At 58.5% G+C, this 27,517-nt stretch overlaps 1 protein-coding gene across 1 annotated transcript in view; it reads right to left on the reverse strand.

Annotated features, from left to right (window-relative positions):
* Window positions 1–8,630: 8,630 nt before the first annotated feature.
* EPHA2 (EPH receptor A2) overlaps window positions 8,631–27,517 on the reverse strand; it is a 28,780-nt gene continuing 9,893 nt past the window's right edge. Inside the window, exons 4-17 of the mRNA XM_070404179.1 lie at window positions 21,582–21,737; window positions 21,145–21,477; window positions 20,265–20,380; window positions 19,684–19,837; window positions 19,120–19,219; window positions 18,591–18,646; window positions 18,234–18,359; window positions 17,953–18,138; window positions 17,726–17,787; window positions 17,414–17,623; window positions 17,037–17,186; window positions 15,782–15,975; window positions 15,034–15,189; window positions 8,631–9,772 (exon numbers count right to left, since the gene is read on the reverse strand). Of these exons, the coding sequence (XP_070260280.1) occupies window positions 9,667–9,772; window positions 15,034–15,189; window positions 15,782–15,975; window positions 17,037–17,186; window positions 17,414–17,623; window positions 17,726–17,787; window positions 17,953–18,138; window positions 18,234–18,359; window positions 18,591–18,646; window positions 19,120–19,219; window positions 19,684–19,837; window positions 20,265–20,380; window positions 21,145–21,477; window positions 21,582–21,737 (2,105 nt within the window). The 3' untranslated portion in view covers window positions 8,631–9,666. The remainder of the gene's footprint in view (window positions 9,773–15,033; window positions 15,190–15,781; window positions 15,976–17,036; window positions 17,187–17,413; window positions 17,624–17,725; window positions 17,788–17,952; window positions 18,139–18,233; window positions 18,360–18,590; window positions 18,647–19,119; window positions 19,220–19,683; window positions 19,838–20,264; window positions 20,381–21,144; window positions 21,478–21,581; window positions 21,738–27,517) is intronic.

The following is a 27,517-nucleotide window of genomic DNA, read 5'->3' on the forward strand; positions in this document are numbered from 1 at the left end:
GCAGGAGGAGCAGATCCCACCCAGGGGTCAAGACCAGGGCAGCAAGCAGCCTGGGCCTGAGCACTCTCCTCCAGGTGGCCAGGGAGGGGACCCCGGGGGGCTCAGCATCCCTGGGGACCCAGGGCTGACGCTCAAATCCTTGCTCTGCTCCTCACTGGGCGACCTCGGTCTCTGTTCTCTGAGCCTCAGTGTTCTCATCTGTACACAGGGTACAACCATCACCAGGAAGGCCACGTCTCCCTGCCCCTGGCTAGGATCCAATGAGATCCCACCAGAGCCTGTGCGTGCCTGGCACCAGCCCCACCCTCCCCCTGGAGCCAGCGCACAAGGCCCTGTGGCCCCGGTTAAGCCTCACCCCCCCTGGACCTGCACCGTCCCCTGTAAGAGTGAGGGGCTTGAGCCGCCAGGCTCGACTCTGCGATTGCACAGGCCTCTATCAGTTCAAAAGTGGGGCAGGTGTGGGTGGGGCTGTGACTTCGCTCTGCCAAGTTCGGGTATTTTTAAAAACACCTTCCAGCACAAAGTCACGAGAACAGCTAAGGTGAGGCAGGGCCCCGACTGCAGCTTCTCCCTTCCCAGCTGGTGGCCTCCGATGCTGGGCTGGGCTCAGGGCTGTGACCTGAGGGCTGATGGGAGGACGAGTGTGCATGTGTGCACTGTGTGCACATGTGCGTGTGGTGGGCAGGGGGAGCTACTGAGAGGCAGGGATGCATCCATAAAGGGGCAGGGCTACCTTATAGGCTCAGGGCAGAGCCAGGGCCCAGCCTAGCCCCGCCCCCTGCAGTGAACACTGGGGGCTATCTGGGTCTGGGTAGCAGATATGGATCGGGGTTGGGGTGGGAGGGGGTGCCAGGCATTCCTCAAGCTGGGGAGAAAGGGGACTTTGTTGCCTGAAACTGAGCCGCCCCCGGCCTCCTCGAATGCCCGGGCACTCTGCCACGGATGGAGAAACCCACTTGGGTGACAGTGGCCTTTCCTGAAGCGCCCCTTGCCCCCACCCAGCTGTCCCCAATCAGCTGAGCCTCCTCCCAGCCTCACCAGGCCCTTCAAAGGAGCCCAAGAACAGATGGAGGTTGGGATGGTGTTAGGACTGGGCATACCCTGCCCCCACCCCCAGCTGGGATGGGGTGAGGGGAGGGCTAATGACTTGGAGCAGCATCGGGGCCCCTCTCACCATCTCGTCCAGCCCTCACAACAATCCTGCGAGGGGCTACTGTTAATCCCGTTTTATGGACCAATAAACAGAGGCTCAGCGAGGGGAGGGCATGCAGGTTGGTGGCAAAGGAGGAACTGCAAATCACGCCACCTGACCTCAGAGCTTGAGCCTTGGGGAGTCCTGCTCCCGCCTCCCTTAGGGACCCTGGGAGGAGGGGCCCCCTGGCCATCCCCAAGCCAGGCCTCCCTCTCTGAGTGCCTGCCCAGAGTGGCCAGGTCTGGGGTTGCTGCAGGCCACCACCTTCCAGGTGTCAAGATCAGACGGCCCACAGCGTAGACCAGGTGGCTCTCAGGAGGTGCCTAATACGTGCTCACCGAGGCATCGCGACAAGTCCTGTCCCTCTCTAGGCTCAGCCCCCATCGGCGCCCTGAGGCCTTTGCTCCCAGCTCTGTCTCTCAGGGCCTTTGCCTTCTCTGGCTCCAACTGGGTCTGCTGCCTCCCCGCAAGGCCCTTAGGTCTCCCGGGTCTCTCTTCCTCATCTCAGGCTGACGGTCAGGGTTCTGCCTGCAGCCCCTCATCACAGGCACTGCCCGTGATCTGAGGGTGACGGTGGGGGTGGAGGGGTGAAAAGGTAGGGAGGGGGGAGCATGGTGCTTGGAACCCTTTTATCTCTGTTGTCCCACTGGCTGGGAGCCCAGAGAGGAGGGCTGGGAACATGGGGGCAGTGACTGTGGGGGCAGCCGGGCTTCTCGCCTGACCTAGGGCCCAGCTGGCGGAGATGGCGGGCTCTGGAATGCACGACCTCTGGCTGTCCCCTCCCTCTGCCGCCTGTCATTCGCTTCAGACAGGGCTAAAACACAAAGCGGCCGCCTTTGTCCCTAGCCCATGCTTAACAGGATTGGGCGGGGGTGGGGAACGGGCCTCTGGCGGGGCACTTCCCTCTCTGAGGCCACAGAGGCGCCCGGTGACATCACGCTGCCCCCTGCTGTGATGTCAGAGGCCACCACAATGGGCCTTTCCAGACAGATGGCTAGGCCTGGGGTGGGTGGGGGCGGGGCAGGAGCACCTGCATCCTTGGTGGAGGGCCAGGCGAGCAGTGGCTCGGTCTCACAGATGGCCGGCAACACTCAGATAACACTTAGCGAATTAGAAGTCAGCACTTAGATAACTTTTTTTTTTTACAAGGGGACAGCACAATTTTGCAAAAAATGGAAGTTGACATTTTCTTGCCCATCCTCCCCTCCCCGTAGTGAAGAACCATGGAGCTGCCCCTGGTGCCCGCCCTTAGGCTAAAAATAAAATCCTTAGCATTGCAACAAGGCCCTCTGGTTCAGACCCTGACCCACCCCTGCAGCCTTGACCGTCCCTGCTGTCTGGGTCCTGCTCTCAAATCTGCAGCTACGCTGGCCTTCCTTCAGCTTCCAAGCTGAGCATCCTTCATCCTTCCCCTATCGCCTCATCCTTCAAGTCAGCTCAGACACCACCTCCTCCAGGAAGCCTTCCCTGATCTGCCCAGGCTGAGTTGCTCTTTCTCCGGGTCCCACAGTCCTCATGCTGCTCAAGGCACGGCATTTATCTTTTGAGTAATCCCCATGTTCCCATGGGCCTCTCTCCCTGGCAGACTGGGCAGGTCAATCTGTGGGTTCTCTCACTCCCCACCCTCTCTCTGGCACCAAGCATCATGCGTTGGTTCCATCTTCAAATAGGTGGGGGCACCCCTTGTTAGGTCTGGGGATCCAGGAGCCACGAAACAGGTCTGTCCTTGCCCTCAGGGAACTGGCCACCAGCAGAAGGCCAAGGGGTCAAGGACAGACAGTTATCTCATGTGAGCCCTTAGCTGCAAAAGTGCACGAAGGACACATGGTAGGGTCAGGGGTGCCCTTGAGACGGGTGGTGGGCGGACCCTCTCAGGCTGTGACGCAGGAGCTGAAAGGCAGGGGGAAGCTGGTGGGCTGTGCCGAGGGTGTGGAGGCTGTGGTGGCACACAAGGCCCTAGGTGCCCAGGCTCATTCACTTCAGAAGCCCGTCCGTGTGGAGGGGGGCTCTGGGGCTAGGTGCCAGGTTCAAATCCTGCCTCTGCCACTCCAGCTTCGGGGCTTTGGGGCAAGCCCTTCCCTTCTCTAGGCCTCCTGGTCGGGTGACCAAATAGAATGTCATCCCAAATAGAATGGGACAGAGAGTGAAAGGGGATATGCTTACTGAGTACACAGAACAAGGGACCTAAACCAGGTACTGAGCCAACGGGGTACATAGACAGTCCCCCCACCCAAGGGATGGACAATAAGCATGCCCGTCCATACAGTGCTTTATTATTATTATTTATTGTTATTGATTTCAGAGAGGAAGGGAGAGGGAGAGAGAGATAGAAACATCCATGATGAGAGTCATTGATCAGCTGCCTCCTGCACACCCGCTACCAGGGACCTAGCCCGCAACCCAGGCATGTGCCCTTGGCCGGAATCGAACCTGGGACCCTTCAGTCCACAGGCCGATGCTCTATCCACTGAGCCAAACTGGCTAGGGCCGTAGAGTTCTTGAAGAAAGTTGTAGGGAGAAGAGAACTGGGGCTGCTCAGGGGAGTGAGAGGGACAGACGGACACACCTCTGCTCCAGCCCTGAGGGTCCGGTGCTGGAATGGGGCATGGGGAGTGGGGTTGATTTTCCCAAACCAGTGGCAGCAGGGGTGGTTCTGGGGGTTCTTGGAGGGGGGGAGGTTTGAGCTGGGCCTGGAAGGGTGAGTATATTTTCTACAGGAGAACTGAGGGCAGGTGTGGGGGGGTGGGAGGGCTCAGATGGGAAGTGAAGGCAGGTTTGGGGGAGTCTGGATGGAACAGAGTGAAATGGGAGGCGTGTGGAGTTTGGGCAGTGGGCAGGGTAGCTGTATCTCAGGGATTTGGGGGTGTAACTGCTCATGCCCGGATGCTGAGATTGGTCTGCCTGGCCCCTGAGGCCTGGTCCTGGGGGGACCCCTCCCCCCAGCAGGAGACCTGGCTGCCTAGCTATGCCAGACCAATGTGGAAACTGCATCTGTCTGTCCAGGCTGCCGAGGCTGCTGGGGAATGTGATGAGGCTGCTGAAATGGGGTCCAGGCCCAGAGGGAGAGGGGCCCCCACCCCTGGCAGGGCGGGGTGTGCCACAGCTTCCCAGAAACCCGGTCTGGTTCTGCCGACAGAGACTGGCTGACAAGGCTTGCCTGGAAACCAGACCCCGAGGGGCTGGAGTGGGGCCTGCTGCCTGGGGAGAGGGCGTCAGGAGTGGGGAGCAGGCGCATCTGTGTGGGGGCAGGAGTCCCTCATGCTGCCAGGATGGACTTCCTCGAGCCTCCATGTTACGAAGGGATACACTGAGCGCCAGAGACACCGAGGGTCCCACAGCAACGTCAACAGGAGGTACCCAATAAAGCCTGCCCGCCTCCCAAGGGTCTTCCTGCTGCCCTGCTTCCCGAGAACCCCCAGGACCCCCATATGCCACAGCAGCAGGCAGAGCCGCTCGGTCACCTTCTGGCCGTGGCATCTTGCTCTGATACCGTAACCACACAGCCTCAGGGTCCCCATCTGTAAAACAAGGATAAATCCATGTCTTGCAGGGTCATTATGATCCTTCAATAAGACAACGTGGGTGTTGGGCTTGGCACGCTGACTGGCACATAGTGGGTATTCAGAAACACTGGGTCCCTTCTCCCTCACTGTCTGTGCGGTGCCAGCCAGCCAGTGGGAGCAGGGTGTCAGCGTAGCAAGTGCCCCCAACACCACCAGCGTCTTGGGACACTAAACAATCTGGCTTCATGTGGCCCCACTGGGCCCTCAGGCTCCCCTCATTCATTTGTCTATGGAGGGCCTACTGGGTGTCAGACACTGTTCGGGGAGAGGGCGATGGAGAGGTAAAGCAGGCACCCGTTCATTCACCCTCTGCTCTAGCAGCACCCACTGTGTGCCCGGCCTTATCCTCCCACCTGGGCCGCAGCTAGAAGTGGGGGAGGGGCAGGGAGCTTGCCCACTCCTCCAGGATTTGCTAATTAAATAGGAAATCCAAGGCTGCTGCCCGGTGATACTGTTTTAACTTGCCACCCAGACTGGGAGCAGCGGATAAAGGGGCGACTCCCGACCAGGCACCCTCCTAATTGCTGCCTTCATCTCCTTCGGGGCTTTGTTGGTGCATCAAAGGGCTGCCAAGGCCCCCGCAGCTCAGGGCCCAGGGAGGACTGTGGGCTGCAGGCCCACTTCTCAGCTCAGACGACTGAGGTCAGAGATGAAGGTTCTGCTTGGGGTGGGAACGAGAGCAAGGCTGGTGTCACGGGGCTGCTCAGGACATGACAGTCAGGGCCAGGGCGGCTTTGGGCTTGTCCTGGTCAAACGGGGGGACTCAGGCCCTATCCCCGGAGGTCTGGAGTATGGGGGGCAGCGACAGGCTCTTCTGGGGACACCTACTTGACGTTGGCCTCAGCTTGGATGGCTCCTCTTCCTACAGGAAGCCCACCTGAACCTTCCAGGCTGAATCAGGTGTCCTCTGGCTCCTATAACACCCTCCCCCTCTTAGCCTGGGTCCCGTTGCCACTGTCGCCCCCACCCACCTCAGAGCTCCAGGAGGGCAGAGGGAGCCTTTTTAATCTCTGTGGCCCCAGTGCCCACCTGGCGCGGAGCAGACGCCCACTGCGGAAAGGAGTCAAGCAGCAAATTCGCCTCCATCCTCTCCGCCCCCTCCCCAATCTGGGGGCCTGGGTCATGGGGCACCGTGGCATCTGGAGACCTCAGGCAGGGTACAGGGCCTAGGTTCCCCCAGAACCAGCGCTTCTCAGACCGCATCTAGGGAGGCGTCCCGGAGAGAGAGGACAGCATGTCCTGCCTTGGCCGCGGAGAGCGGCAGGTGGAAAACCATTTTGTTTGGGCCTCTGCGGCCCAGGGCTCCTGCCCCTGCCTTGCGTGAGCTGGGTGGCTCCGTCAAGTTATTTAACCTCTGGGTGCCTCAGTGTTCAAATCTGTAAAATGCTAACCATGGTGCCGCCTGGAAGGGCTGTTGGAAGGATTAAGTGAGTAAACACGGTAAGCACTTAGAGCCGTGGGTGGCGCCCAGGAAGGCCTGTGTAAGTGTTTGCTGATACCCGACCTTCAATTCAAGCAACACATTCCTGCTGCTCTGGGTTTGTTTGCTGGGTTTTTTTCATGTTAACTTGGTTACTAGTACTGTGGCGTTGGCCAGGTTTCTCCAATGTGGGACACACACACACACACACACACACACTTTGTAACCCTTTCTGCACTTCCCTTCTTCGGAAGGGTATCGCTAGGTTCAGCCTACACTCGAAGCAGCGGGGAATTCACCTGCTGCAGGGGGCACCCCCGTGGGTTATTTAGAATTATTGTGAAAGGATGACTTGTCTGGTCTCCCCATTTATTTCTTCAATCACTATGTATAGCAGCATGGACGTGTGGCAATTTATTTCCTACTTTGGGTTATAATCTAATTCCATGTCATCTGTTGTTCAATCTGGTCTCGGTTTGGCCATGTGGGATCGCCTCCAGGTTGCCTCCTGAGTCTGACATCCCCCCAACGGCTTATTTTTTCAGTGTTTCCTTCCTCTCTAGAACTACAAGATGCTCTAGACTCCTTTTCTCTTTCCTCTGCCTCGGTGGTAGGATCAGTCATTTCTCTAAGGAGCCGTGGTTCCTTGTATGGAGAGTGGCGTTTAGGAAGCAAGATCTGCTACCTGGGTGTTACTGCTTCTAGGGAACAGAGCTAGGTTTGTTCTAATTTTTTTTTTAAATTAAGCTTCCCCTCTTGGCAATTGTGGGGTCTGTTGGAAGCTCCAGACAGCTGCCTGGCCTTTGAATACAGACCCCGTCTGCAGCTCACAGGCCTGAGCAATCTCACGTGCCCTAGGCGGGCCTTATGGCTACCGGGGCCCTGAGGGAGGAGCACATGCGGTCACCTTCCCCCTGCTGAGCCCCTGCCTGTGTCCACTCCTGCTCACCAGCGGGGCCACTGGGTGGCTGAGTTGCCTTGGCAGTGGGTCTCAGGCCTGGCCTTGCAGCCCAGGCTTGCTCTCTGCTAAAATGACAGCTCTGTCAGCAGTGGTGGCAGCAGCCACAGCCCAGTAACAGAGCCACGGTCTCACACGGAGCAGGCCCGGCAATTTAGGTCCCAGGAAGGCCTGACTCAGCCCCAGGCCCAGCGCACCCCTGTGGCCCAGCGCTAACGGGAGGAAGGCCTGGCGAGCTGGTCCCTGCACTCCTTCACTTTCCCCAACCCCTGCCCTGCCGGACACTGCACGACTCGTTGATGCTCAGTGGGCCAGGACCAAGAGCTGGCTCCCCACGGAGGCAGCCCCCCTGCAGTGGCCGGGTGGCCGGTAGTCTCTTGAGACCCCAAGGCAAGCTGAGGGAGGGCCCAGAATGTCTCCTCTGTCTCCCCGCTGGTGGGAGTCAGGCCTCTACCAGTGACTTCTGTCTGGGCGCAGTAACGGTGCCTCACCCTGTTTAAAATCTTCCGTGGCTCCCCATTGCCCTCAGCTTAAAAGTCCCGCTCCTAGATCTGCCTTACAAGGCCCTGGAGATCCCTTAGGCTCCCACGTCTACTCTAATAATAACAAATTGTTTGTGCTTCCCTTGCACAATCACATGGTTTCACACAGCCATAATTTACTTTGCCTGCGTTGCCCTCTTCACTGGTGAATTCCTCATTGTCCCTGAGGTCTCAGCTCTGGGTCACCTCCTCCAGGAAGCCTTCCTCCTGTGCCCCAGGCCATCTCTGCTCACTGGGTCGTGTCCTTGGTCACCTGTGGGCCACAACTTCCTAAGGTGTGAACAACCTCTGGCATTCAGGGCAGCAACCTAGTAGAGAGGGCTCAGGATTTGAAATCGGGTCTCTGGCTTCCCTCAAGGCCTCTGCTCCTTCCCGCTGTGCGATTAAAGCGAGTCACTGCACGTCTCTGAGCCTTCGTCTCCTCTTCTGTGAGAAAAGCCTCTAGTTGGGATTTCCGGCCCTGCTTTCAATTTTGGCTTCTGTCTCCAACTTGCTGGGTGGCCCTGGGCGAGCCCTGTCACTGGACCCAGCCTTACTTTTCCTCTTCTGTAAAATGGGGCTACCCATAAAACTCCAAGTGCCGAGGCTCCAACAAGCCACCACTTGTGAAAATCCTTTGTAAACCTCAGAGCCCAACATGGACAGTTGAAGAATGTATTTCAACAGCTCCGTGGAGATGTGTAGGAGGGGGCCCATGGCTGTTCTCGCGTCTCCCAGCCCCCAACAAGCCTGCAGATCAAAGGTGACAGAGGCCTGTTGGCATGGAGGCTGGGCTTGGCTGGGCCTGCTCCCTGGCTCCCTGCCCACCCCCCACCCACCCCCACTCCCAGGGTTACATGACATGTGTGCCTTGCAAAAGAAGCTGTTTAAATGCTCAGCGTGGGGGTGACCCTTCACCCCCCCCCACTTCCAACACAGAAGGCCTCTCTGCCCCTCTGAAACTCAAAAACCAAGGTCAGTTTGATCCATCTGCAACTTTATTCCAGAGCAGAAATAAGTCATTTCCTAACAATAAATATAAAAAAATAATAATAAATTAAGGTTCAAAAAAACAAACAAAAACTCCCCACAAAACAGAATCGTTAACACTGACGGAGTCATGAATGTTGTCTAAGGAGGCGAGAGATGGATGGACCAGCCCCCCGCCTGGGAATGTCTGACACACCGTCCTCGGCCCCAAGCCCTAGCCGGGCCCCCTGTCACACACACATTCTCTCCACAAAGTACAAAATACATATTTTAAAAAACCTCAACACAACCGAGCATCCTGTGAGGGCCCTGGGGAAGCAAGGGTTTGGCCCCTGGGGGCTGAGGACAGGGCCTGCAGAAGGCACCGTGGTTGGCAAACTGCGGCTCACGAGCCATATGCGGCTCTTTGGCTCCTTGAGTGTGGATCTTCCACAAAATACCACGTAGAGTGTGATTGAAACTTCGTGGCCCATGCGCAGAAGTCGGTATTTTGTGGAAGAGCCACACTCAAGGGGCCAAAGAGCCGCATGTGGCTCGCGAGCCGCAGTTTGCTGACCACTGCAGAAGATGGGGAACAACTCTGGGCCTCTCCCAGCTGAGTGTGCTGTCTGTCCTCTTCTCGTGAGTGGGTGGAGCTTGAGGTACCCTGTTCCCGCGGCCACTCACCTCCCGAGACAGCGAAAGGGAGGCTGGTTTGGAAATGCCCCACGTGTATGTCCCAAGGCCTTGGCGGGGCTCCTGCCCAGGAGGCTGGGACCACGGCGGTGCCTGCTAAGTGCTTGGCTGCTGTCCTTTCTGGGCGAAGCACCCTCGGCCCGGATCCCTGAGCGTCTCCTCAGTTCAGTTCAGGCCAAGCTGTCCTCTAGACACCTGCCCTGCCCCCCAGCAGAGGCCTCAGGGTGGCATCCATCAGAAACAACTGGAAATAAATAAGGTCCTTCGTGCCAGGCGCAGAGCTGGCAGGGAGGCCACTGTTTCTTCAAGTATTCTTGGCCGAGGGGGGCGCGAGGCCCCGTCGGAGCTCAGATGGGGATCCCCACTGTGTTCACTTGCTCCTTGAGTCCCAGCAGGCTGTAGGCGATGCGCTTCTGGTGGCCGGGCAGCCGCACCCCAATCTTCTTGATGTCACTGTGGGTGGGAGGGAGAGAGGGTGGGTCAGGGGCTGGGAGAGGTGGGCAGCTGTGGGAGGGGGGCTGAGGTGGGAGAGAAGAGGGGGCCTTGGGGACCTGGCGGGGCAGAGGCCTGACGGAAGGATCTACATCCTGAAAGCATGCTGACTTTGACAAAAATAAAAAAAATGACAGAAAAGCCAACTCTGTGAAGTTTTTTTTCTTTAAGTCAAATCTGCAGGATTATCTGTGAAGTACTAGTAGGTGCTCTTTTCAGGCTCATCTGGTAGATTGGAAAACTGAGGCTCAGAGAGGGAAAGTGACTTGCCCAAAGTCACACAGCTGGGAGGTGGAAGGGCTGGGAACCAAACCAGCTGTGAACTCTGCATTCCCTCCCCCACCTCGGGTCTGTCCCGAGTGTCCCCAGCTAAGCCCTCTTGCCCAGGCAGCGCTGATGCCGTCCCCAGAGACAGGGACGCTCGAAGGCTATTGCTCAAAGGTCTCTTCCCAGCTCCCACCTCCTTTCACCCCACTCCCTCCAAGTCCTCCCTGCTGCTAACTGATCACGGAAATACTTGCTGAGGGACCACCAAGGGTTAAAGCCCTGCTGGTCTCTAATAGGAGGGGCTTACGGGTCACCTGAGGCAGATGTTTCCCCTGTAGGACGCTCAATTTCCCACTGGTAAAATGAAATAATAGTGTCCAACTGGGGGTGGGAGACCCCGAAACCGGTGGCGGCATGGGTGCCAGATAGAAAGGTGTGCCCAGGAGCCCACAGTCCCCCTCCCCCACCGCCCTTCCCATGCAGCCTCCATCCCCTTGTAAAACCACTTCTGCTCCCGAGCCCTGCTCCCTGGAGCAGGATGGTTCTTGCTCACTCTGGGAGTTTTCTCCTCCGCCGTCCTCACCCACCAGCCCAAACCCATGAAAACACCCAGGTTTTTATGGGCCGTCTCCCGGCTGTAACTGGAGCTAATTATATGGTGCAAGTTCCTATTTGCAATTCCGGAGACGTGACTTTCCCACTGGCGCTGGGAACCCTCAGAGGAGTGCTGAGTAGGGAGCGCAGACCCAGGTGGGTGGAGAGGGTGGCTCAGGGACTGGCGGCTCCCACTGCAGCAGGAAGGCCAGGAGTCAGACAACTGGGAGAACTTCCTACCCTTTCACCCTACTGTGCACCAGGCGTGTCATATGCATGGTACCCATGCAGTCCCCACAGTGGGGAACCCAAAACCGAGACTCAAAGACGAAACCTAATTTGAACAAAGTCTCCTGCTAGGAAGTGGCAAATGTGGGACTGGAGCCCAGGTGTGACGGCGGAGCCCAAGCTGGGGACCCTGCAGCTGGCTGGCAACAGGAGGCACCCCGGGACCCGTCTCCTCTCTCCACATCTCCGTGCCTCCCTCTGGTCAGTCTGTCCTCCCCTGGCTCCCAGCCCCTGGCTCCCGTTTCTAATCTAAACAGTTGAGGGGTGTCACAAACAAGAGCTGTTTTCCCCACCCCTGTAGGTTTCACAGTGTGGCTCCCGGAGAAACATCTGCACCGCTGGGGAAAGAGGTGGGGGCCTGGGCCCACCTCCAGACTCCCTGGCCTTGCAGCTCTGCCCTGGGGCCGGGAGCCTGTATTTTGCCAGCCCTCAGAGACCCTGGTGCATGGTTTAAAAACCAGGGGGTTGCTTTTCGTCCGACATCTCATCGAGGCAGCAGTGGTAGCCGTTGCTCCCGCCCAAGACGGTAAGAAGCAGAAAGGTTCCGGAAAGTCGGCCAAGACAGACAGAGACCAGAGAACAAATCTGGGGCAAGGCCAAAAAGAAGACATGGGCCAAGGGCAAAGTGCAGGACAAGCTCAACAACCTGGTCTTGTTTGACAAAGCAACTACGACAAACTTAGCAGGGAAGTTCCCAACGACCAGCTGTGCCCCAGCTGCTGCCTCTGAGACGGAGACCCCGCTCCTTGGCCAGGGCAGCCTGCAGGGATCCTTAGTACAGGATTCACTAAACTAGTCCCAAGGACAGAGCTCAAGTAAAGTGCCCTAGCAACTCCAGGAGAGGGGGTGCCCCAGCTGCTGGTGAAGATGCAGGAGCAGCAGGTCCCGCCAGCTAGGCATTTTGAAAAATAAAACTTATTAAATTAAAAAAAAGAACCAGTGAGGCATGGAAGCTGTAGGAGGGCAATGGCTGGGCCCATCCCCTCATCCCCATGCCCTCCTGAGGTCTAGGATAGGCCTGGTACACAGTAGGTCCTTAAGGAAGGAGTGTCTGATGGATGGATGGATGGATGGATGGATGGATGGATGGATGGATGGATGAATACTTTAGTGGATGCTGAGTCACTGCCCAAGCTGCCTTGGGCCTGTCTCCCACATTGGTGTGTGGTCCATGGGACAGGGTGGGAGCTGAGGTTGCTTCCGAGGCCCGTCTAGGAGGCAAAAGCCCTGGGCTGGGAGGCAGGAGGCCCAATTCCGGTTCAGGACTCCACCCAAGCCCTGGGCCATCCTGTCCTGTCCTGCCTTCGCCCTCAGCTTCTTTACATGTAAATGGGAGGCTCTGATTAGATGCTTCTGAGCCCCCTGCCCCAGCCCCATTCTCTTTCAACACAACGCCCCCAAGCATCCCTCCCCTGCCTCCTTCCCTAAGTGGAGACACACCAGCTTCGGTTTCCCCCTCAGGGACCCAGGGCAGTCACTTCCATCACTGGGACGGGGACACACAGGGCCGAGGCCACCTTTTTCCTGAGCACTCGCAATGCCAGCCGTGGCCCTGGACAATTCAAAGGCCACACCTCCCCAGGAAATACCTACTACGTGCCGCCTGGACACAAGGAGCGGGGAATGAGAAATGGCCTCACACCCTGATTAGTCATTCACGCAGCAGACATCCCATTAGCACCAGGCCTAGGCTGAGGGCACGCGGAGACCATAAGACCCTCACAGGACGCTGTGTGCAGCAGCCTCAGACACTGGGCAGGGCCTTTTGTAAGGATGAACATTTTTCTGGGGTGCAAAGCCACCACCTCATTAGCTCCTCAAAGCCATTTAGAGCCACTGGTCTAGCTGGAAACTCAGTGGCTCCCAAATAACAACGCGATGAGTGCTCAAGCTGAGGGAAGGCGGTCACCATGGGACCACGGAAACGTGCAGCCAGCCCCTTGGGACAGACAGGCCTAGGAAGCAGGGAGGCCAAAGGACCAGGGACGACCTTGAGGCCTAAATCCAGACCCCATGGAGAAAGAGCGGAATTCTCCCAAGACCAGCTCAGAGCCTCCCACCGGGATCCACGCATGTGCAGACACAGCCTTCAGGTTGAGAAAGTGCTTGCGATCCCCATCTGTCTCGTTTATTTGAAAGGAAGAAGGAGGCAGTGGTGCTGTGAGTCACGCAGACCCCAGCTCTGAGCACCAACGGGTTGGTGGGAGGGGGAAGGAGTGTGGAATGACTTCCTGCCTTTATCCAGGCCTTTTCAAAACACAGCACACACGCACACACACACAGCCTCCGTCCATCCAAGATAGCCGTGTCCCGGCTCGTGGGAAAGGAATTGGCCGAGGAGCACCCCGGGCTATTTCGGGAAGCCTTTGAGAGCATGTTTCCTGTAAGCACTTCTCTTGCCCTCGGCCCTGCTCACCCAGAAGAGAAGCTGTGCTGTCCTCTGTCCTCGGGGGGAGCCCCTGGAGGGGTAAAGGGGGCTGTTCCAGGTTCCCAGGGAAAAGGCGGGGACCCGGAACCCGGGCATCTGCCCACGGGCTGGGGCGGAAAGCAAAGGACTAGAGGATTGAGCCCCTACTGTGCACCAGGCGTGTCATATGCATGGTACCCATGCAGTCCCCACAGTGGGGAACCCAAAACCGAGACTCAAAGACGAAACCTAATTTGAACAAAGTCTCCTGCTAGGAAGTGGCAAATGTGGGACTTGAGCCCAGATGTGACGGCGGAGCCCAAGCTGGGGACCCTGCAGCTGGCTGGCAACAGGAGGCACCCCGGACCCGTCTCCTCTCTCCACATCTCCATTCCCCCCTCTGGTCAGTCTGTCCTCCCCTGGCTCCCATCCCCAGCCGTCCCCTGGGATGGGCCATGGACTGGTCTGAGAGGCCTTGATTAGCAGTTTGGAAGCCCAGCTGAGCAGTTTTCAGAGGCCCTGGAAAGTGTTTATGCACAGGCCCAAATCCCAGAACCTCTGTGACCCAGAACCGTGAGAGGCTGGGGTCATCCCCTCTATGTGGTTCCCAAAACCTCCCAGCCCCAGCGCCCATTCCTGCCGTGACCTTGAACCCTGTACATGTGAGGCTGTGGGGGACATCACACTATTTTTAGAAGCACAAAAGGCTGAGAGGATAGTGTCTTCTCCCTCCCGGGGTGGGAGGAGGTATCCCTGCCAAGGCCCTGCTGGGAAAGGTCCCTGATGCTGGAGCTGGGAGGAGAGATGAGCTCCCATAGGACAGCCTGACCAAGGGCAGGACAGGGCAGGGCTGGGCAAGGGAAACGGGCGCTCTCTGCCAGGCTGGACCACAGGCTGACAGTCACCATGAGGGAGAGGTGCCTGGGAGGGGCTGGCCCAGGCCCTTTCTCCTGGGCATCAGCCAAGCTGTCCCAGGGCTCTGCCCGCTTCTTCTTGGCATCCTGGAGAGGAAGGCTGCCCCTAACTGGCTGTGACCCCAGGCAAGCGTTGTAACCTCTGGGCCTCAGTTTCCCTGTTTGTAAAACGGGGAAGTGATAATAGCATCTATTCCAAAAGCAAACGGAACTCAATCAGCGATGGCGATGAAGGGAAGAAATTGTTTTCCCAGAGTCCCAGCTATAAACTGTGTGGCCTGAAGTAAGCCCGTAATCTCGGAGCCTCAGTTTCTCCACTAATGACCTCCATGGTCCCTGAGCTCCGGACCTGGACTGACCAGGGCTGGAGTCCTAACTCTGTCCCTAGCGGCTGCAGGACCCTAGACAGGTCACTGCACTTCTCTGCACCCACTTCTCACCTGTCCAGTGAGAACACTGACGGGCCCCATCTGCTGAGTTAGCACGAGGACTGATTCCAGGTGCTCGTGCACAGAGCCGGCCCACAGGCTCCCTCGAGAAATGCAACTGCGAATGTGACTATTACTCTCCCACTCTGGACAAAAGGCACCGGAAGAAGAGGGAGCCAAGCAGCATTGCTGGCTGCCGGCCTGGCTCTGCCCTTCCTCCCCAAGCAGAGGGCGAGAGGAGAGAGGAGGGTGGGGAGGAGAGAGGAAGGGTGGTGGAACCAGGGGCAGGTGGCGGTGGGCAGCACGGGCAGAGCCCAAACTCACTCGTTGGTCATCTGTACCACCTTCTCGATGGCCGTGTAGCCTGCCGCCAGGAAGTGCTCTGTGTACTGCTGCATCTTGATGGACTCGAGCCATTCGGACACTGTGCGGAAGGGCACCCCCTCGGAGCCGCTGGTGCTGGGCAGCCGGATGGACACTCTGCAACATGAACGCCCGCCCTCGGGTCAGGGTTGCACACCCAGCCCGCCCTAGGCCCCCAGCCTGTGGCTCCCTAACCTGGGCAATTCACCCAGCTGCCGGGGCCTCAGTTCCCTCACCCGGGCAACGGGAAAGCCAAGTCAGGCGGATTCAGGGAGGCAGCCTGGCATGCTGGGAACACTCAGTGTTTGAAGTTTACTGCTGCCCCCCTCTGCCTCTACTGACAAGACCACCACCAATAACCACAAAATAGCGAAACCTTAACAGAGAGACTCAGGTTCCTAGCGTCACAGTCCCCGCCTGGCCATGTGCCCGCACGTAAGATACTTAATTGCCCTCCCAAGTTCCTCATCTACAAAATGGGGAGGATTATAGGACCCACCTGTAGGTTGCTTAAATGAGTTAAAACATGTAAGGGCTGAGAGCAGTGCCCGGCACACTTCCCACATGTGCTGGTGGCTTTCATTATTGTTACCCACGCCGGCCCTGTCCAGTCTAAGTAAAGCCCGTGCGGGACTCCGAGCCCCTCGCCCACTAGCCCTGACCAGCCACTACGCTGGGGGCTGTCGCGGGTGGAGGGCACGGGACTCACCGGGGGTCAAAGTCAGCCAGGGTCTTGAGGGAGTCGGGAGCGCGGATGAGCTTGTCCAGGATGCTGACGATGTCGGCGAACTTGGGGCGGCGGGCGCGCTCCTGCTGCCAGCACTGCATCATGAGCTGGTAGATGGCCGAGGGGCACTCCATGGGCGTGGGCAGCCGGAAGCCGTCGTTGATGGCTTTCATCACCTGGTGGGGCAAGGGAGGCAGGTGGGCAGGGTGCCTTCACAGCCCTCAACCCACGCAGGTTCCGGGGAGCACCAGTACATGGAGGTGGGCAGAGGAGGAACGAACGGGGAGTCGTCCCAGAAACAGACAGGATGGGCCTCCTTTCCTGAGCCGAGAGGACAAACAGCAAGTGTCGAGGGGCTGTCTCCGTACTTCCCCGGAGGAAGGGACTCTGCCCCTGATCCCTCACAGGCCCCAGGCAGCAGCCATGCTGTGAGCCTGCAGCCAGCCTCCCTCCAGTCTCTGGGCGAAGACATCTATACAAGCTGCCCCCTTCGCCTAGGCCAGCGTGTCAAACTCGCGGCATGCGGCCCACCAGCCGCAAATTTGACATGGTTGGCCTAGACTGCAGTGGTCGGCAAACTCATTAGTCAACAGAGCCAAATATCAACAGTACAACGATTGAAATTTCTTCTGAGAGCCAAATTTTTTAAACTTAAACTACATAGGTAGGTACATTGTTATTAACTTAACTAGGGTACTCCTAAGGCTTAGGAAGAGCCACACTCAAGGGGCCAAAGAGCCGCATGTGGCTCACGAGCCGCAGTTTGCCGACCACGGGCCTAGAGCACTCTTCGCCTCCTTGTGTTCGCCTGGCTACTTTACTGTCTTTTGTCTCAGCAGAGATGTGACCTCCTCTGAGAAGCCTTTCAGACCTTCAGGCCGGGGGGAGGCATCAGGCATGTGCACACACACCCATGCGCACAGGCACACATGCATCCACAGGTGCACACACACATGAATGTACGTGCAGACACACACCCACAAACATGCACACACACCACTAACTGGCTTCCTTGTCTTTCCACTGACTGTAGTAAGAGACTGGATCTGAAACCCAGCACAAGGCCTGGCACATAGTAGGCCCTCAATAAACCTAAATGAACAAACCCACGAAAGGTCTATACCAGATGAAGATTGGCACCCAAGACTCTTCTCTGCCCAGCCTTGGGGTTCAGGAATGAGTAGAGTTTAAGTTCAGGTCCAGGGCAGGCCAGGCTGGGTAGGATGAGGGGGCCTACCTCGTGGTTTGACAGCTCCCAGTAGGGCCGCTCGCCATACGTCATCACTTCCCACATGACGATCCCGTAACTCCACACGTCGCTGGCCGAGGTGAACTTGCGGTAGGAGATGGCCTCTGGGGCTGTCCAGCGGATGGGGATCTTGCCACCCTGCAGGGGACCCAGGCCCAGTCACCACTGTCCTCGCTGATCAGCCTCAGGACTATTGCAGCCAGACCAGATGCTGCAGTCAGGGCCCCTCCTCCATGCTCCCTACAGGTGCTCTTGCCTCCTGAGGCCCGTGGCCCAGGTGTGCAGGTATGAGGACCCCACCGAAGGCAAAGGCTGCTGCACCCTCCAGCCATGGACCCCGATGGCGACAGCCCCCTGGCACTCACACTGGTGGTGTAGGTGGCCTCGGGGTCGTCCTCCAGCACGCGGGACAAGCCGAAGTCGGACACCTTGCAGACCAGGTTGCTGTTGACGAGGATGTTGCGGGCGGCCAGGTCGCGGTGGACGTAGTTCATGTTGGCCAGGTACTTCATGCCGGCCGCGATGCCCCGTAGCATGCCCACCAGCTGCAGCACGCAGAACTCGCCATCCTTCTCCTGCCAGAGCACAGGCCTCAACCACCAGCCGGCCCGGAGCCCAGGAGGGCACCCCCAAGCCTGCCGCCAAGGGTCCCGGCCCACCCCAGTTCACATACGTACCCGAAGGAACTTGTCCAGGGCCCCGTTCTCCATGTATTCAGTGATGATCATCATGGGCTTGTCTGCAGGGGGTGGGCACAGGTGTAAGGGGATGGCACAGATGGGGGGTACAGCTATGGACGGAGCTCCTGTATGATAGCCCTAGTGGGCAGCCCCTCTCCACCCCCTGTAGGTCAGGCTCCCCCAAGGGTCCCCCCCCACCCCCCACCACTGGTGACAAGCCTCACATTTGGAGACGACACCCTCCAGGCGGATGATGTTGTGATGGCTGAACTGGCCCATGATGCTGGCCTCGCTGAGGAAGTCCACCCGCTGCTTCTCGGTGTAGCCGGCTTTTAGCGTCTTGATGGCCACAGGTACCTCCTTCTTCCCCGACGCCTTCAGCGTCCCCTTGTACACCTCCCCAAACTCTCCTGCAGGCAGGCAAGGGTGGGGGAGTTTCCCCAGTCAGCTGGGACCGGGCACTCCCAGCCCGTACCAGGCCCCTCCGCAGGCGCGCCAGCCTCACCTGCTCCGATCACCTTCTGCCGTGTGACACAGGACGGGTGGATCTCGGTGGTGAACTTGAGCACGGCCTGGTTGGGGTCCTCATAAGTGTGGGGGTCTACATATGTCTTCAAGGGCTTCAGTTGTTCTGGAAGGGGGAGGAGGGGCTGGTCACAGACAGGCCAGGGAGGGTCCCGGGGAAGGGTTGCCCTCAAGGAGGAAGCGGAAGCTACAGGATCAGGGGCCAGGAGACCGGGACCAGGCCATTGGACATGGAGCTTCTGGCTCAGCCCCTCAGAGGAGTGCCCGGGCTGCGGGCTGAGATGGGGCCGGGGGCCTGTGGGGACAGGGGGAGGGCCCGGAGGGGGCGGCATCTCACCTGACTTGGAGAAGTAAACATCCTCCGGGGACTGGCGGGCCCGCTGGCTCTTCCTCCTGAGAACCCACAGGAACCAAGCACAGGGGGTCAGCGGCTGCTCTGGCCAGGAGCCTCCTGACCCCGCTGTGGCCCCGAGAGGGGACTGAGTGTGCTCAGCGCCCTGCTCTGCGGGCAGAGGGCGGAGGGCAGGCTGGGGCGGGGCAGACAGGAAGCGACAAGTGGGCTCACTCCTTGGGATCTGCGCCCTGTCACGGCCCAAAGGAGGGCTTTCCTCATTAGCCCTCCCTGGCGCTTCCTGCCTGTGAGTCCAGAGGAAGTGTGGACACACCGTTAACAACAAGGGCAGAGACGATGACCGCCGTGTCCCAGGCCCCACTGTCCCAGGCCCCACGGCGCGCCAGGCGCTGTGCTGAGCACTTTGCAGCTCATTGCATCTTCACACACCCGCCAGGGGCAGGGGGAGATCACTATCAGCCCATTTTCCAGACAGGAAACCGAGGTTCCCACCCCTCTGCGTCCCACCACGAACCTGCGATGGAGGAGGAAGCCGATTCCTGCCAGCACCAGGAGCAAGACAATGACCACGGCCACTCCGCCAATCACCGCCACGTTGGCAGATCCTTCCGTGGCTGTTGGGGAGACCAATTGATGACAAGGAAGCCCCCCCGCCACCAACTCCACATCCCCTGTTGCACCCAATTTAGGGACCCGAAACACGTGCTGGGTATTTTTACGTGTGATGGTCATAATGCTCTTTATTCCCATTTCACAGGTGGGCAATCAGAGGCCGACCCCCGGGAATGCAGCCGGCACTCCCCGGTGTGGGACTCTTCCTATGATGCAGGATTTGACCTGTGTCTGCCAATGCCAGAGCTCAGATCCTCCCTTCTGCTCTGAACGAATGTCGCTGGGTCCCCTTCCCCAGCTCCCAATTCAGGCCCCTCCCCAGGCCATCAACCCACACGGCTGTCCTAGAAGCAGGCTGACCAGAAGGGTGGATTTCTGAATCTGTTGACCCTTTCCTCCTCTCAGGATGTCCTAGCTGCTCCAGGTCAGGGCCCTGGCCTGGCTCACGCCCCGGTCCCCGACTCACACAGCGTCTGGAACTCGTGCACCTTGCTGCTGGCCCCCTGGCCCTCCTGTGTCAGCGCCTGCACTTGGACCAGGTAGGTGGTGTCCGGAGTCAGGTCGTTCAGGGTCACAGAGAAGTCCTCGGTGCGGTGCACATTGTAGGTGTTGGAGTCCCCCTGGGAGTGGCCAGCGGGTGCAGAGGCAGATGTTGAGGGCAGGCAGGGGCATCAGCTCAGCCCACAGAGACCACCCCTGCTTAGCTCACTTATGCGGCAAACTCAACGCTCTCCTTACGGAGGGGGAAACTGAGGCTCAGAGAAGTCAAGTGGCTGGCTCAAGGTCACAGGCAGCAAATGTATGACCCGGACTCCAACCCAGGTCTGCTCGATCCCCAAGACCTGGATTTTCCCCCAACTATCTCGTCTGGGAATTCCAGAACACTGTGTCTCCTCTCCCCCAAATCTCTGCTGTGCTGGCCTGGGACAGGTGACCAGGAAGAGCCCAGACCTCAGTTTCCCCATCTGAAGAATGGGAGCTTCTTCAGACGGCTGTGTCGTGTGGTGGTTATCTATGACACCCCTCCCTGACCCCCTGCAAAGTTACCTTCTTGCGGTAGGTGACCTCGTACTTCCACACACGGCTCTGCTGTGGCACGGGGATGCTCCAGGACACGCTCAGCGAGGTGGTGCTCCGGCTCTCCAGCTTCACCTTGGGGGGCTCTGGGCAGAACAGCAGGTGGGGGAGGGGTGTGATGAGCCACTCAGGGGTGGGAGGCAAGTGTCCCCAGACCCGGATCTATCCACAGTCCAGCTCTTTAAACCTCCATCTGGGATTCTTAACTTCCAGCTCTAGAGCACAGAGCCCCAGACCCTGGTCCCACACAGCTAGCTCCTCAGAAGAGCCCTGAGAGCATTTGTGAGTGCGTAAATAATAAAAACAAAGTCACAGCCACCTCCTGCTATAGCCTTTCTATGGACCAGGCACTGTTCTAAGAGCTTCATATAGAAGAATTTATTAAACCCTCTCAATAGCCCTGTTACCCGTTTTACAGGTGAGGAAACCGAGGCTCAGAAAGGTTGGGTAACTTGCCCACAGTCACAGAGCTGGGGAGTGACTCCAGAGACTGTGCTTTTTTTTTTTTTTTTTTTTTAAATATATTTTATTGATTTTTTTACAGAGAGGAAGGGAGAGGGATAGAGAGTTAGAAACATCGATGAGAGAGAAACATCGATCAGCTGCCTCCTGCACATCCCCCACCGGGGATGTGCCCGAAACCCAGGTACATGCCCTTGACCGGAATCGAACCTGGGACCTTTCAGTCCGCAGGCCGACGCTCCATCCACTGAGCCAAACCGGTTTCGGGCAGAGAGAGACTGTGTTTTTAACTACTGGCTGCTGCTCTCTCTCTGAACACAGCTGAGCCCTGGGTGGCGGTCCTCTGGAAGCCCCACCCGGGGGGCCGCCACCACCACCAGGCCCTCACCTGTCTGGTTGATGCTGACGCTGGCCGTGCGGAAGCTGCGGCTGGCCACCAGGTCCGAGACGCCGTTGCGGGCCTCCACGGCGAAGGTGTAGTTCATGTGGGGCTCCAGGTCGCTGACTATCACGCTGGTGCGGGTCAGCTCGTTTGGGAGCTCGGAGTAGCGCACACTGGCCTCGCAAGGTCTGCACTCGCCTGACTCGGGCAGGCACTGTTTGCAAGTGACCCTGTAGGTGATGTCTTCACGGCCCCCGTTGTCCAGGGGCGCCATCCAGCGCAGCTCCACTTTGGCACCCATGCCCACGGCCGTGAGGTAGCTTGGGGCAGAGGGCGGGCCTGCACAGAGGGCAGAGGGCAGAGCTCGAACCCAAGTAGCCCTGGACATGGCAACCACCAGACCCTGGCCACCTGTCAACCTCCCTGACCCGCGGCACACTCACCTGTGCAGGGCATCGACAGCGAGTCCTGCGGGGCCCGGAAGTAGCCTTCCTCACACTCACAGAACGTGGCCCCCTCGGAGGACGGCAGGGTGTGTGCGGGGCACTCCAAACAGGCACTCTCGGACGCCTCCGATTTGAAGAATCCAGATGAGCAGGCTGGTGGGCACAGGGACAGACATCGGTCAGTTCAACCAGTTCCCACGGCAACGGCTTTTCCACTCCCTGGCCACGGGACCCCGGGCAAGTCGCTCAGCCGCCATGGGCCTGTTTTCTCACCATAAAATGTCTTGTGACGTGAACATGCATGGCAAGCACCTAGCTCACACTGGACACTCAGGACATACCTCATCTGCACGCCCCAAGCCTGTGCATCCCTCCCCACTGGCTCTTGCAAGAAGCGCCATGGCCCTGAGCTCGGCATTCAAGGCCCACGTCTCGCCCTTCGGCTTCCTTAGCATCCTCTCTCACACCTGCTCAGCACTGGACAGAGCTTGCTGTACCTCCTTTCATTTGTGCCAACCAGCCTGACGGGTCCCCACCTGGACGTCGGGCTGCCCAGGGCAATAACTGTGTCTTCTTCACTGTTTGTTTTGATGACTATCGCCACCACCTCAACTGGACGGCCAGGCACACCAGCTCAGGATGCCACCCTTGCAGGTGCTCCCCCCACGCCCAGATCCGACCGTCTTTCCGCTCTAGGGCTGGCCGACCAGAAAGCAGGAAAAGCCAGGCCCCCAGCATTTTCTCTGGGTCTGTTTCCAGGCCCGAGTCATTTCCGACACTCACAAAGGCAGCCAGGAAGCAGTTCTTCCTCCCCCGATTGGTAGGTCCCGTCCTGGCAAGGCCGGCGAGGGGCTCAGGCACCTGACTCCAAGGCCTTTTTTCTCACACTGGCCTATCCTGCCCCTGCCTCAAGCCCCTTCCCGGCCCCACAGACAGGAAGCTGCCCAGACACAAGGCCCACTGTGCGGGGCTACCCAGGGCTTGAAGTGGACAGAGTGGAGAGGGGTCACCCTAGGGACACCTTCCAGAGCCCTACGATTACCGATACCCTCCTTCGGCTTAATCTGTGGATCCAACACTCACTGACCCTGGGCGGGCATGGGCCCGAGGTGTGACAAAGCCCCTGACTCAGGGAGCAGGAGCATGTGACCGTGTCTGCCATAAAGGAGTGGGCAAAGGGCTAAGGGGCTGGACGCAACCTTGGCCAGAGGTCCGAGGAATCATGGAGGAGATATTTCAGCTGGGGTTTAAAGGCTGAGTAGGAGCTCGGTAGGGCAGAAATATGGGGAGGAGTTAGGGGTGAGAAACAGCAAGACTAACAGAAAGCATGAGTGGTTTGTGGGCACAAATGGTGGGGGGCATCAGGCAATAAAGGCTGGGAGGTCTCCAGGAACCAGAATGAGAAAGGCCTTTAATGCCAGGCCCAGGAGCTGGGGCCTTATCCTAAGGCAACGAGACCATTGAAGGTTTGATGCAGAGAACAGTGGCACAGTCAGATCTACACGGTCAAGATAAGCCCTGGACAAAGTCTCCCTCCTGTCCTGTCCCCTATGTGACAGAGGTGGGACGGGGACGGGAGTCAGGGGACAGGACTCAAAGGACACCCAGTTCCTTAAGATCCTGGACAATGACTTCCTGCTAACGACTCTTCTTACAGGGGGGCCCTGGTGACCGTCCGTCCCAGCAGCCTCTCCCACCCCCTCCGCTGGCCCTGCCCTGTCAGAACCTCAGCACGTGCTGTAGGAAAGGGGACTTGTCCAGGACAGAGGGGGCCTGGAGCCCCAATAATGAACACTGACCACTGGTTAAACCACGACTGGGTGCAGCTCCTGGTCCAAGCGCCTGGCATTCATTTAGTTCTCACAATAAGCCCGTTAAACCTGGGCACTGCGACCACTCACTCCGCTTTGGAGGCGGGGACATGGCTGTGCAGAGAGGCCAGACAACTTGTCCAAGTTCAGCAAGCTCCCGAGACACAAAAACAGGACCTAAACCCAGGATTGCTGGACTTTGAGCCCCTCTCCTTTCCCACCAGCATCTCAATGCGGAGCAAAGAGGGATCCATGTTCTGGAACAAGCCCGAAGCGGAGATGGCCTGCTTCAACAGCCAGACGATCCCAAGACTGACGTCAGAGCAGCTGGGAAAGGGGGTGGGGGTGGAGGGTCCTAACATAGGTCTTCTCACACTGGGCACATTTATGTCCTATGGCAGCGGTTCTCAACCTGTGGGTCGCGACCCCTTTGGGGGTCAAACGACCCTTTCACAGGGGTCGCCTGAGACCATCGGAAAACACATATATAATTACATATTGTTTTTGTGATGAATCACTATGCTTTAATTATGTTCAATTTGTAACAATGAAATTGGGGGTCACCACAACATGAGGAACTGTATTAAAGGGTCGTGGCATTAGGAAGGTTGAGAACCACTGTCCTATGGGAAGAAAAGGGTGGACTCAAACCCAGGGTGGGGTGGCCAAAGTCTCCTTCCAGTGTCCCAATGTATTTAAGAAACTCCTGGGTGTTATGCATTCGTCCTCATATCTCATAGAAGACAAAATAGCTCTCTCCTCTCCCAAATCTTCGGGTAAAAATGAGACTCCAGAAAGCTGGGCCATGTTTATCCTGGGATTTCAGTTCCCCCAGACGCTCGGACTTGTCTGCCAGGGGTCTGCCCCCCGGGTGAGTGGTGCTGCAGGAGGTCTCGTCCCAGCAGGGTGGGGTGCACCAGGGCCCCTAGAATCTCTATCGCACCTTTCCCGTCCAGGCTCTCAGGCTGCGGAGGGGACCGTGAGCCTCCACGAGCGCGGGCTTGGCTCTGCTTAAGGCTTTTATCCACCTGCAAACCCCCCACCGTGCCCCCACCCCACAACCACGCGGCTGCGCCCCAGCCCCCCAGCCCTATGCCAACAGGAGGAAGTGGGGGAAGAGTCGGGTTCCATTCTCTGGCCCCAGAGCCTGGGGGTGGCCCGCCTGCTGCCGGCAGGAAAGAGGGAATTTGGAGAGATTTCCGCTGCGGATGTGCCAGATAACACAGTGGAGAGGCAGCATCCACAGGGCATGTGCTTGCCTGACGAGAATGTGCTGCCCCCTCCTCCAACCACAGAACTGCAAGGGGCTCTCCCCGGGGCCACGCCAGAGCGTGCCCGTGCGCAGGGGCCTCCGAGTTCATGGGTAGGACACCAGCAGGCTCCCGTGTCTTCCTCTCTTTGCCTGACGGGATTTCCTGCCATTCTGGGCAGGCAAGCGGGGACAGGGGCCACACACTGGGTGTTCACACACACTCAGACACAGTCACACACCAAAATACTCCCTGTCCCTTAGCCAGCCAGCAAATTCTTCTACATCCTTCCATAGCCCAGCTTGGCTATTATAGAGCTCCTCTACACAGCCCTTCCAAACTGCCCAATTTCTGGCTCCCTTCTTGCCCCATTAGGGCATCTGTTACTCAGTTTCATATTTACCAAGTAGAAATTGAGCGCTCCCTACACTGGCACAGTGCTGGGTGCTGGGATACGACGGTGAGATAGATAAACGCCATTTCTGCTCCAGGGGAATTCACAGCCTGGCCGTAATGCTCCATCCGAAATTATTTCCACACATGTTAGGAGCCGCTATGAGACTGGCAGCTCCTGGAGAGCAGGAAGGGAGTCCAATTTATCTGTGTCTGATGGCCCAGCAGAGGAGCTGGCACACAATAGGTGCTTAGCTACTATTTGTGGGCTGGATGGATACATAGATGAATGAATGAATGAATGAATGAATGTGTGAGTAAATGGCAAAACTTACAACATGCACATTAAACACATGCTCTAGGACCAAGAAGTGAGCAGTGTTTCAATGCCCAGGGAGACCCTGTGGGGATGGCGTGCCAGGGCATCCACCTGCCTACCTGCCTGGCACGCACCTGGCATTGGCACACCTGTGGAGATCTTCTCTGGCCCCACTCACCTGGCAGGCCTGTATCACTCTGAGCAGGGGAACTGGGGCACGGTGGCTGCACCCTGGGCTGTACCCCAGTTTTTCCAGTTCCTGGTACCCGCCCCTCAGGTGGCAGCGTGGGGTGACTCAGGGACAGACACCCTCTGGCATGATGCAAATCCAGCCTCTGGCAGAGCTCCTCTCCTCAGGCCCAACCGCCTCTCGGGCCAGTGGTGGGGAGGTCACAGGGGCAGGAGGTCATAGTAGCAATTCACCTGGGGCCAGCCACCTCCTCAAGCCCTGCCCAGCTGGTGTGCAGCACCTCAGCCCAAGAATGCAGAGTGTGGACTTTGTCTCCTGCCCTCACAGGCAGCCAGTGGCAACTCATAGTTACTGACCCAGCAAATGAGGGACATTGATAGCTCCGGGCCTGGGGGCTCCTCGCTCCCTGGCAGGCCCTGTGGTCCCCACAGAAGCCGGTGTCTCCATGGCCCCGATTGCCAAGGTGATTGCTGCCAGCACCCTGACGCTCTCACGCACGCACGAGTTCTGGGGAATTATCTTGGGGGCATTCCTCCACAAGCCATGATAAGTGAGGCTCCCCCCACCCCCAGCCTCCCCGCTTCCTGCTCTCTCCCTACCACCAGCCTTTTATCTTCTGTTTGCTTTCCCTCGCCTCCTTCCTTCCTTCCTTCCGTTCTGGGGACCCACTCACCTCCGGTGAGGGAGGGAGGGGCCTCCCCAAGGAGCTGCCAGCACCTGAATTTGCCCCAGTGTGAGCTGAGGGTGGGGCAGACAGGGTATGGGGGGGGGGGGGGGGGAGGGGGCGGGGAGCCAAGGGCAACTCCACAGAACTGAGTCCCGGTGGCACCCAGAGCCCCCAGCCGTGTCCTGACAAAGCAGGGGTCCTGCCAAGGCCCAGGGGCACCTGCCTGAGACCCACCTCAACCAGAGCCTCTCCTGCCCAGGGCGTGCCTCCCGTCAGCTATGGACCCTGGACTAGGCTGGGGCCCCTCGGGATGCCAGTGCTAGGACCTGCTCCTTGGCACATGGTGAGGTCTCACGGTCAGCAGTCTGGCAGAGCAGCCCAGGTTCTGGACTGAGCCACAGCACAAAGTCACAGGCCCAGAGGGGACTCCCCAAGGTCACCCAGCTATAGATGGAAGGACACATGCCAGGGGCAGCTGGGGACAACGTACTGCCCTCCTCATTACAGGCCCCAGCTCTTTAGGTCACTGTTTCCATTCTCTGGGCCTCAGTGTCCTCTGTAAAATGGGAATAAAATCCTCAGCCCCTCTGGGTTGTCTGTGAAGATGGAAGAAAACCTTGCTTCTGAAATGCTTAGCATGGTGTCTGGAATGGGGCGTCCCTGTGAACCGGGAAAAGAGAAACTAAGGTAGAGGGGGGACATTCCCGAGGTCCTGAGCCCCTTCAGGGAGCAGGAGTCGCCAAGGAGGGACTTCCCAAACCCCCACCTCCAGCTCTGGCCTCCCAGCTGCTGGGCTGAGCCTCTGGCCAAAGCCGCTGGCCACCTGCTCACCTGGCCAGCAGTCCCATGGCTGAGGCGCCAGCCGGGGGGCCCCGCCAGCTCAGCGGCCGATGCCAGCACAGGAAGCGGAGCCGAGAGGGAGACAAAGCCGCCCCAGGGGAGATGACGGTCAGCCTGTCAGCCTGAGTGACTCCACTGTCCTCCCAGCGGGGCCGGGGGTGGGGGTGCCGGAGTGAAGCTGGCTCATTCCTGACATAGCTCACGAGAGTTCTCCGGGCAGCGTGCCCACCTGTCCAACACAACACCTGGGAGTGCCTCCCTTCCGCTGGCCACTTAACTCTTTCCTGAGCTCGGAGCTTCCTGGGGAAAGAACCCTGAGGAGAAACAAACTTTGGGAATAACCTGGACCAGGTGCTGGGTGACCTCGGGGTACCCACGCCCCTTTTCTGGGCTGGGCACAGTTTGTCATCAATACAAGCCCCAATGGGAGAATCCAGGTAGCCAGGGTTCTCCCATTAGGAAC

The sequence above is a fragment of the Myotis yumanensis genome, unplaced genomic scaffold (assembly GCF_028538775.1).
Source record: "Myotis yumanensis isolate MYYU_CA2020_CCGP unplaced genomic scaffold, mMyoYum1.0.hap1 SCAF_2, whole genome shotgun sequence".
Classification (NCBI taxonomy): domain Eukaryota; kingdom Metazoa; phylum Chordata; class Mammalia; order Chiroptera; family Vespertilionidae; genus Myotis; species Myotis yumanensis.